Source organism: Falco naumanni, chromosome 9 (genome assembly GCF_017639655.2).
Source record: "Falco naumanni isolate bFalNau1 chromosome 9, bFalNau1.pat, whole genome shotgun sequence".
NCBI lineage: Eukaryota > Metazoa > Chordata > Aves > Falconiformes > Falconidae > Falco > Falco naumanni.
The window spans coordinates 53,556,668-53,567,090 of NC_054062.1; the positions used below are offsets into that span (position 1 = coordinate 53,556,668).

The following is a 10,423-nucleotide window of genomic DNA, read 5'->3' on the forward strand; positions in this document are numbered from 1 at the left end:
TGGTGACAGATAATGAGTAGTTGACAGATAATGAGTAGCAGACGTGTGTCTGCATGTATACATGTAAATCTATATTCACAAATACATACCTATATTTACTTTCATGGTCAGAGTTCCTGTGAGACAGGGTGTTGTTTTTCTAAGGAAGAATGCACTTGAGATATTTGGTCCAGAATCATCCAAGTCAGATTTTAAAAAACAGAAGTTTACTAACTTCTCCAATAAAATGAGAAGTCCAGCATGTCAGCAACTGTAGGACAGCCAGTTCAGAAACAGTAATTTTTATTTCCTTTGTCATCAGTGTACTTAACATGAATTTTTTTAGCATGGCACTTTCAGTGGAACTAATTCTGTGATGAAAGGGAGTTGCGTGTGGGACCCAAATTTCTTCCCACAGTGATCATTGGCAAGTTTTCCCTCAGATTTCAATGGGAGCAGAGATCTGTAAGGAGATGATGTAGGTCCCTTGTGCATTTTGTAGTTAGATTAATCAAAAACACTATTGTATCATTTTGTTTTCATGTTTTCAGTCATGGAGGATTTTTTTGTGTTTACTACTGACTGTAAAAAAAAAAAAAAAAAAAAAAGTTCATATTTCAAATGTTTAACTTCTATTTTTCCCTAACTTACTGCAGCCTGTGTTCCTGTCCTTTCGAATAGCTGCTGGGGCAGGTAAACCTATTGCAAATGTGCACAAGTGTTGTGTCGTGCAGTGATGTGGTGGTAAATATCATTTTTTTTCTTTACGTTTATATTTTCTACATCATTCCCCCTGTGTTTATTTTTCTTTTTAAAAAAATGCCAATTCTGCAACAGGAAAAAGATGCCTACGAAATGAGAAGATTTTCCGTGAAACCACACTGTAGCAGGGAGGGGAAGGAACACGCAGTATACAGAAATACATAATCGTAACAGCTGTATTGATAAATCAAGTCCCGAGTGCCACATTTTTAGACTGCTGATCGTACACTATGCTTCAGCATCTGGACTCTGTTCGAGAAAAGCCTCACATACCTCACTGTCTTGTATGTTCATGTGACATCAAGTAGAAATGTGGAATTATTTTTTATATATATGTCACAATTCTGTTGCCAAAACTCTAAATAGACAGCAGAGATGTTATGTATTTTAGATTTCACAACTTTCAACTTTTAATAAGTGTTTGTCAATATGGAAAAGCTATTTCAGCATTATTATAAACTTTTAAAGGTGTCATGCCTAACATTATATATCTTTACCACATTGGGGTTTTGTACATTGGATTGTATAGATAGAGATATTGATGGTTTTAAATGGTATTTTCTTTGTTGACCAAGGCTTATGGTTTGTGTTTTAGTTTTAGTATTTTGTTTTTCATTTTTATATTTTTTTCTCATGTTATTTACTATACTGCCATGTTACATGGTTTTTGAATCACACAGCAGCTGCTTTCTATACATACATATATATGTGTGTGTATATATATGTATGTATGTGTATATATACACAGATATATAAATAATTTATAAACCTGACCAAAACTTACGCTAAATATACTTTCCAATATGAATGCTTGAGAGTGCCATATCAGCAGTTAGTGTTGGAGTCTTAGCAGGTTTAGTTAAGTGTACATCAACAACCAACATTTATATAATAAATATATAGCAGTGCCATCTTGGATACAGATATATAGCATACTATATAGCACATATATTAGCAGTTTCACTTTGTTACTCCTATAATCCCTTCTTTCTATGTAATATTAAGGATTGAATGTGAAGTTCTTAGCTAGGTTTGGGTGTAACTTTCCAGAATTTTGTAAACTGTTTTTGTCTGTCTTTTGTTACTGTTTTATGGTGCCAAGTATTCTATATTGAAACAATAACAACATGGGAGAAGAAAATAATAGTCTGCTTCAGGTAGCAACTGTATTGGACACAAGACTGTATTTATACAGTGTTTAAAAAAAAAAAAAAAAAAAAAAAAAGACAACTGTAAATTTTCCTGGTTAGTAGCTCAGTGCAGCCTACAATATAATCTTGTTATGAACATTTTTCTCCCACCGCTAAATACAACATTAAAAGGTGATTAGGGAGTCTGTTGATGAAACACAAATGTATGTTTTATTGATTTAATTTAGAACACTACAGAGTTCATGGACTGCGTGATGGCATTAGATTGATGCTTGATTTTGGTATAAATCACTACCATTGAAAATGATTTGATGTCCGCTTGCAGAGTGTTTTCTCAACAGTACAGTCTGGGTTTATATTCAGTACTGTTGCCCAAAGGGTGTCTGCAGCTCTGTATTGTTACTGTGCCATGTTGCATTATAACCACACAGTAATTCTATTTAAGCGAACTCAACTCATGATAACTTTGAAGGCCTTTAGAAATGAGTACTCTGGTTCTCAAGCAATAAAACTAATCATGGTGAAAGTGGCTGTGTCTGTCCCTTTAATTTGGGCATTGGGGATTAAAGGGAAATTATTAAATTGTCACATTTCTTATTAATGAGTTACCTTTTAATCTCCTGCCAATTAGCAGAGTTATTTTTCACGTGAAAACCTGTAGAATAGAATGCCCTTCTAGTGTTAATCAAAACAATACAAACCGAGGAAAAGGCATTTAGGAGTTAGTATTCGAGTGTTCGAGTGCTAACATATAGAGAGCCATACAACTTTATGAGCTATTCATGAGATGCCAGTCCCCAGCAGTTCAATAAATATGCCACAGTAAACTCCTTCGTGATTACCTCCGGGCTGGGGGGGGGGGGGGGGGGGGGGGGGGGGTGGCGGATAACAATAACAACAAGGAGACTGCCTTTTCAGACTGAAGCCTCAGTTATAGGTAAACTCACCAAAGCTATAAACTGCCCGACCGTGAACAGCCCTGAGCATCCACAGGTGACCCATCCAGCTAATCTGTTGCAGGAGTCTGAGATTTAATCCACAGACGTTCGTAAAACGCAGCGTCGGCGTTTAACCAAAGCCCCGAGGCGTTCTCTGGGGACGGTGCGGGGCGCGGGGCCGCGGTTCTGTGGGGAGCGGGGCCGGGCCGCGGGGATTGGGGCCGTAGGGAGCGGGGCCGCGGGGAGCGGGGATGTGGAGAGCCGGGAATGCGGAGAGCCGAACCGGGCTGCGGAGAGCCGAAATGCGGAGAGCAGGGATGCAGAGAGCGGGGCCAGGCTACGGGGAGTCGGGGCTGCAGGGAGTCGGGATGCGGAGAGTGGGGAGCAGAGCTGCGAAGAGCCGGGGCTGCGGGGAGCCGGGAATGCAGAGAGCGGGGAGCCAGGATGAGGGGAGCAGAACCGGGCTGCGGGGAGCCGGGCGGCCGCCGGAGGGTCCCGGTTCTTCCCGGCTCCCTCCCGCCAAGGCCCGTCCCTCTGCGCGGCGGCGGGTGCTGGCATGCGTGTTGCACCGCAAAGCCGCCTCGTTCTAGGAAAAGGAACTCGTCGCTGGATGTAGATCCCCGAGTTCCTTGGAGCACGTTTCATTTAAAGAACTACGGGAAGGAGGAGGTGTGAATAATCCCACTTTCAAGTGTGGGTGTTTTTTTATCCTGTCGTTCTCCCTCAGGAGCCAGGGCACCGGCTCCGGTTCGTCGCTGCGGTTCCAGCGGCCTGTCTCAGGGTGTCCAGAGCCGAGGCGAAGGTTAATTTCTAAACTTGATTTACTCCGTCTGTAACCGCGGTAGAGCCCGGGCCGGGTCTCGCCAACGCACCGCTTTCAGTGAGTAAGACCTTGCAGGACCCCCCCTCCCCTCCCCTGGAACACGGCGCTGCCCGCGGGGCTCCTCCCGTCAGAGGGAAATAAATCAACGCGAGCGAAGCGCACGGCCCGCCGCGGCGGCCCCGGCACCCCGGTGGGAGCGGCCCGGCGGGGCCTGAAAAGGCCGAACGGAGCCAGAGCGGGGCCCCCACCTCCGCGGCCCCTGCCCGCAGTGGGAGCCGCCGGGGCGCGGGCAAGGGGCCTGGCGCAGCCCCCGGGCGACAGCGGACCCGGCTTGGCGTCGCCGTGCTCGGCCGCTGCGCGCTCGGCGGAAGGGGCCGGGGCCGGGCCCCCCGCCTCGGGCTGGCGGGCAGGGGCGGGCCGGCCGCACGCCCCCTCGGTGCGGAGAGGCCCGGGGCGCCGGCGCGGACGGCGGGTGCAGGACGGTGCGGCTGCGGTGCGGGAGGCACCGGGCACCGCAACTGCCCAGTCCCGCTGCGCCGCGGACGGCGGCCCTCCGCTGGCAGCCGGGCAGGCGCAGCGGGGCCGGCCCGCAGTGAGGCCGCAGCAGTCGCTCGGTCTGCGAAGCAGTAGCTAATGCACGGACAGAAAAGAACGTTTCATTCATTAAAAAAAAAAAAAAAAAAAGCCTGACAACGAAGCTGGCTTACACCCTGGTCAGGCCTCCAATACGCCCGGGAGGAGAAAAGTGGAACCTTGGGCAGCTGCGAGGCACGTCGACGGCCGCGTTAATTACCTGGGTCTCGTCAAGGGCCGGCGGCGAACGCGGGTGCGGGAGCTGCTGCGGTGCGTGCGGGCCCAGGCCCGCGGTCCTGGGAGGGCGGCGGGAGGGCGATGCCGCTTTAGCCCCCCACCGCTAAGCTCAGTGACTTCGACTTCGGGGTCTTTTTTGCAGCGGCCGGTGCGCGGGAACCGCAGCGGGATATGTCCCAGCCCCTGCCTCCCCCTCCCCGGAGCAGATCACATAACCTGCCCGCGGCCACCAAAGCGCTGTCGGTGCCAGAAACCGCGGCGGTCCCCGGCCGGGTTCAAAGCTGCACGTTCAGCTGCGAGAATCGCTTCTTTCGGGGGGGTTGGGGGGCCGCAGCTCGCGGGTTCCCGTGCGGCTGTGAGCCCGGCTCCCGGCGGGCCCATCGGGGAACCGTCCTCCGCCCCCCAGCACCCCGGCTGCGGACCGGCCCAGGAGCAGGGAAGGCAGCGACGCTCAGGCGAATGAGCCGGGGAAAATGCCGGGGCGAGGCGAAGGTGAGCACCAGCCGACCGTCCCCCGCTCGGTGAGAGCGGCCTTAAAATTCGGGGGCCCCGGACTAGCGAAGCTATAGCCAGAAATTACCCTGCAACAGGTCCGGTGAGCCCCCGCTCCCTCGGCCAGGGCCCGCGGGCGAGGCGCAGCCCCCCCAGGGGCTCAACGGGACGAGGACAGAGAAACGAGTAATGCAGGAAGAAACTCGCTGGAGAAGCTTGTTAAATAATTTATTGATTTATACAAAGTCTTTCCAACCTGCGTGGAGACGTTATTTGATCCCAATGTAAAACCAAGTGTTCATTTTTCTCTCGTGCTTCTTTGGGTTGTTTTCTCTTTTATATTATTAAGCATAAAATCCAGAGGCAGGAGAAATCAAACCGCCAAAACACTGAGTAGGAGGGAGTGAAAGGAAACAGCCGTTTTTACACTAGAAATATACATCACAAAATCTGAAATTTACTATATACAAAGTGGCTGAGCTTGGATTTGGCAAAATACAAAATGTAACAAAATCTGATTGTTAGGAGCAGGAAATGGGCAAGGCGGCTAAACGAAAGAGGGGCAAACCTTAAAGGGACACAAAACAAAAAGTTGGAAAAACTCCTCTGAAATTTACATCGATGAGAAGGAAAATAATTTCATAACTTATTCTGTAAAAAATATATACATTTCACATACATCTTAGGCTGTACAACACACCACTTCAAACATCCAGTTACAATTGACCTCCGGTGCGGTGCCTACCACGGCGGCTCGCCCAGCCACAGCCGCCCGGGGCAGCCGTCGGTGCCGGCGCCCTCACAAGGTGTCCGAGCTGGTGCTGCAGGGGCTGACGAGGGACAGATTCGTGGATTTGTGCTTTTTCAATAGCCTCGTGATTTTTTCATCGTCTGAGTTGGGGTCCAGGGGCTTGTTGTATTCGTCATCGTCCTCATTGTCCGAGCTCTCCTTCAGCTTCTCCGTCTCCGAGTCGTGCTTCTTCTTCGCCGAGGCCATCTCTGCCGCATGCCGCTTCCGCCACTTGGTCCGTCTGTTCTGGAACCAGACCTGGGCACCGGCACCGGGCGCGGCTCAGCCCCACCGCCGCGCCCGCCGCCCCCCCCGCCCGGCCCCTTCTCCCCCCCCCCGCTTCCCGCCCGCCCGACGGCAGCTCCGGGCAGGGGCGCGAGGCCGGAGCGCGCAGGGCCGCGGGCAGCACCGGGAGGGTGGACCCGCCCGGCTCCTCCGGGGAACGTCGCCAGCCAGAGCCGCGCAAAAGTAAGAGCGGCGGTTTCGCGGAACAATCACCTCTTTAAAACGGAACAGGGTGGCCAGAAAAATAAGTATTTTTGGCTCCCAGGGCACCTCAACGCTTCGGTGCACCCGAAGACTTTCCTAAAAAATTTGCGTGGTTATGCAAGGAAAAGTTGTGCCAGTGCCCGGACACGAGCTCCGTGGAAAACTGCCCCGACGAAAGCAATTACCTGCGTGGGGCTTTGCTTTAATGTATTTTACGTGTAGTTTTCTTAAATCATCTGCAGCACAAAGAACTCCAAGCACAAAGTTAGTTACGTAGAACTTGGCCTAAAATCTAGCCAATATCCAAATGCTGTTTAAATTATAACTGACTTAAAAAAAATCCCTGTACGGTTGGTCCGTTTTCTTGGCCGCCGGCATTTACCGCAAAAGCAAAAAGTGACAGCGCTGCCCCGGCCCCGGGAGCCCGCGCCCCGCGCCGGCCCGCCCGCGGGGACCTACCTTCACCTGGCTCTCGGTCATCCCGAGGGAATAGGCGAGGCGGGCTCTCTCCGGTCCTGCCAGGTATTTCGTCTGTTCGAAGGTTTTCTCCAAAGCAAAAATCTGCTGCCCAGAGAAAGTGGGTCGCGAGTGTTTCTTCTTGCCGTCCTTGTCCAAAACCATCCCCGTCTGAGCTGAAAGCGGAGGAGAAACAGCTCCGTCAGAGACGGGGTCAGCCCCGGTCCCAGCTCGGAACCGGGTCTCCGCCCGGCGCTAAAGGGGGGGCGGGCTGCGGCGGGCCCGCTCCGGGTGTCCGCCGCCGCTGGCTCCGGAGCAGGGGTGGGTGCAGGGCCGTCCCGGGGCGCGGCACCGGGCCGCCTTCGGAGCGCCGCGCCCGCGGCCTCCGCCAGGCCGGCCGCCCCGTCCACCCCGCACGCCCGCGGCGTGGGGCCGCCCGGGCTCCCGGCGCCTGGCTCGGCGGCCCGGGGGGGAGGGAGGGCGGCCCGCGCCTCCCGACGGCGGAGCCGGGCCAGCCCCCGGGCCGCGCTCCCCGCTGGAACCGGCCGCACTTACCGGGACAGGCGAGCCGGGGGTCTCTCCAGGGAGAGCCCTGCACCACTCCCGGCCAGAAAATGGGCGGTCGCCCTGGCAGCTCCGCCAGCGGCTTCGGGTAGCGGGAGACGGCCGCGGGGTTGAAGTACATCCCCGCCGAGGCCGCCAGTCCGTTGATGCGGGGCAGCCCGCCCAGCAGGTTGCTGGCAGTGCCCACGGGCCGCCCTAGGATGTCGCTTATTCCGTGCGGTGTCCCCAAGGGGAGCTGCGTGTTGAGTCCGCCCAGGGCCGGCGCCTTGAAGCCGGAGGGGTTCTGCAGGGTGTAGGGGAAGAGGGAGGTCTTCATCTCGGCCATGTTGTGCAGCGCGGCCAGCGGCGTACTGCTGAGGACGAACGCGCTCTGGCGATTAGCATCCATCTGCCCCACCGCTAACATTTGTGGTCATCAATGAGCGCGGGTCCTTCTCCCACCACGCCGGCAGCTGCCCTGTTGTAACCCCGCGCCCGGGGCGCCGGCCGCGGCGGGAGAGTCTCTCCTTCCTCCGCTTGCGGGATTAAAGCAACAGCAAGTCCCCAACTTTGCCGGGAGTAGGAAACGCCGGCGCTTCTCCGCCCGCCCCCGCGGCTCGGCGCCGCTCGCCGCCGACTTCCAGGCGGGAGAGCCAAGCCGGAGCAGGGCGACAAACGGGCGGCGAGGAGGGAGTCCGAGGGAGAAGAGCCCCCGCCGGCGGAGCGTCCCGGGCAGGCTGCGGCGGCTCTCCGCGCGGGATCTAGCGGGGGGGGGGCGGAGGGGGGCGGCCGGGGTGGGGTGGGCGCCGCGGGGCTGGGTTCCGCGCCTCGCCGCAGCCGCGTGTCCCGGCGGTAGCAGCGGGGGACCCTGCGCGCCGCGCCCCGGGGCGCAGATAACCGCGCGGGCACCTGCGAGCTCCTCGCCCATTGGGTGGCCGCCTCCCCGCGCCGCCGCCGCGGCCCAATCGGCGGGCGGCGAGCGCCCCCACCCCGACACGTCACCACCGGGCCGGGCGGTCCCCGGGCGCCGTGGGAGTGCGCGGAGCCGCACGTGGCCGCGCCACGGCCGACGGGACCCCCGCGCGGGCCCGCGCCCCGCCCGCCGCGGCACCCGCCGGGGTCAGCCCCGCCGCGCTCCCGGCCGGCCCCGCTGCCGCCGGCCCGTTCTCCGCGGCCGCCGTGGGAGGCCGCCGCGCCGGGCGGGGCGGCGGGACCCGCCTCCGAGCCCGAAAGGGACGGACGGTCTCTAGGGGAGCGGACCGCGGCGGCGGGGCCGGGAAGGGCGGCCGGCGGGGCCCGCCGATCGCCGCGCGGGTGCGGGGGGACGGCGGCTCCGCGGCCGCGGGGCTCTGAGCGGCAGAGGCGGAGCGCTGCCTCCCGGCCCCGTTACTGGCGCTGGCCTCACGTTAGAGCCGAGCGCTTGGGGCGCGGCTGTAGAAGTGACCTCAGGTGCCGGGAGCAGCTGTTCCGCTCGGCCGGCTTTGTTGCCGGTTTTGAAACCCGCTGGTATCAGGGAGGTCCCCCTGCCCAGACCTGCCGGAGAGGTGTAGCCCCTTGCCTTTGAAAGGACAAAAATGGTTCTTACATCATCGCAGAACGAAGCTCGTCTCGTTCGCACAAAATAAAATTACCGCCGCTATTCTTTTTAATCGAAAGCATGCTTACTTGTCAAGAAAAGAAGAATTCGGATTTGAGGTCGTTACAGAAAACAATTCCTGAAACGGGATTTATAGCACGTTCTTCTCCTTCTAAGTTTTTGATGCGTTGTTAACCAAGGAAAACTTTAACCACATCAAGCGGGGAACTAAAATCTTTCAAAGGGTTCACAAAGTAAACGTGAATCGACTTCATCATATCAGAACAATTATTAAAACGCTTGGTCGTTTGGATGTAGTTATGTCTGTCGTCAGAGCCGTTTGCAGGTGAATAGGCTTTCGTTTAACCCGAAACAACAGCCCTAATGTCAATGTCACTGTGGGAAAAAATGCTCGGGCTCGATCTGTCGTTTTCGTTTTCAGTCGCTGAAGTTAGACGTGAGGTAACGGTCTATGTGTCTTATGTGCATCCTCGCAAAGAGCTGAACGCATAAACGTGAGATTAAAAACGACGCTTCCCTAAAGAAGGTTTAATAAACGACTGCATTGCTTTTTCCTCTATCTATATTAAACAGCGGCGACAAAGACAGCAGTAACGGGTTTATCAAGCTCTCTTGACTAAGCCACATCAGCGTCCTGTCCAGCCTCATTTCTGCAATGTCTCGTGAAGGAGCTGGCGAGTGCCACCCGCTCCCTCCGCCCCGGCACGGCTCAGGCTCACGGAGCCGCGAGAGGGTGTTGAAGGCGGCCCCGACCCGGCGGCGGGGCGCGACCGGCCCCCCGAAAGCCGCGGACCCGCCTGGGCGGGCAGGGACCGGCGCCCCGCCCCGCCCGGGGTTGTCTTGGTCCCTGCCTGCCGGCGCCTCTCCCGGTCGCACACCGCCGGGATTCCGCCGAGCCGCTCCGCTGTCTTCCCCCTTCCCGCCTCCCCCCACCGCCCCCGGTGGAGGTGCCCGGGGCGCCGGAGCCCGAGCCGAGGCCGACGCACTGCCCGGGGGTTCGCCGCCTCCGAACGCCAGCTCCGCAGCGCCGACCGTTTCGGCTCGGCTAACGAGAGGGCAGCCCCGCGGGGCGGGGGCCGAGCGCTGACCCAGGCACTACGCACCGGCAGCCAGCAGTCGTCCCTCGAGGAGCAGGCTCCGCCGGTACACGGGACCGCTGGAATAGGGTAAGAGACGGGCCCGTTCGCAGCCGGGCTGGTGCCGGCGGTAGGCGTGGTCCGGAGCGCAGAGCCCCGCCGCCAGCACGCTGTCCCGGGGACACCGGAGGGTGTCCGGGCCCGCGGCCCGCCTACGCCCCGCTCCCGCGGGAGGCCCCTCAGCGCCGGGGAACCGCAGGCTACCCGCGGCGGCTGCGTGGCTCTCCGGGGGCCGCTGCCCCGAGCCCCGGTCGGCCCGCCGGCCAGCAGCAGGGTCCAGTGGCGCGTTCCCGGTGCCGGCGGACCGGCCGTGCGAGCCCCGAGGGGCAGTTCGAAGCCCAGCTCCCGGCCCCGTCCTCTGGCTTAAAACTTGCGCTAAAACAGTGCGCTGCAGCCGGCCGGTACTTTGTATCTGTCATCAGTGACGCTTGTTGCACAGTAATGGTGCATTTGTGCT

At 57.2% G+C, this 10,423-nt stretch overlaps 2 protein-coding genes across 4 annotated transcripts in view; one reads left to right on the plus strand and one right to left on the minus strand.

The window, feature by feature from the left end:
* The window catches only part of INPP5A (inositol polyphosphate-5-phosphatase A), a 262,018-nt gene extending 259,600 nt beyond the window's left edge, over positions 1-2,418 (plus strand). The window contains exons 15-16 of one of the 3 annotated variants that reach the window (XM_040606001.1): positions 636-672; positions 817-2,418. In XM_040606001.1, coding sequence (XP_040461935.1) covers positions 636-672; positions 817-866 — 87 coding nt within the window. In that variant the 3' untranslated portion in view covers positions 867-2,418. Of the gene's footprint in view, positions 1-635; positions 724-816 lie in introns of all 3 variants that reach the window. The other 2 variants (XM_040606002.1, XM_040606000.1) reach the window with 2 other exon arrangements.
* Positions 2,419-5,220: 2,802 nt separating this feature from the next.
* Positions 5,221-8,006, minus strand: NKX6-2 (NK6 homeobox 2). Its single transcript, XM_040606968.1, has 3 exons — positions 7,246-8,006; positions 6,694-6,866; positions 5,221-6,003 (listed from the first exon to the last, which is right to left on the minus strand). The coding sequence occupies exons 1-3, from the start codon at positions 7,658-7,660 to the stop codon at positions 5,755-5,757; spliced, it is 837 nt and encodes a 278-aa protein (XP_040462902.1). The 5' UTR covers positions 7,661-8,006; the 3' UTR covers positions 5,221-5,754.
* Positions 8,007-10,423: the final 2,417 nt, after the last annotated feature.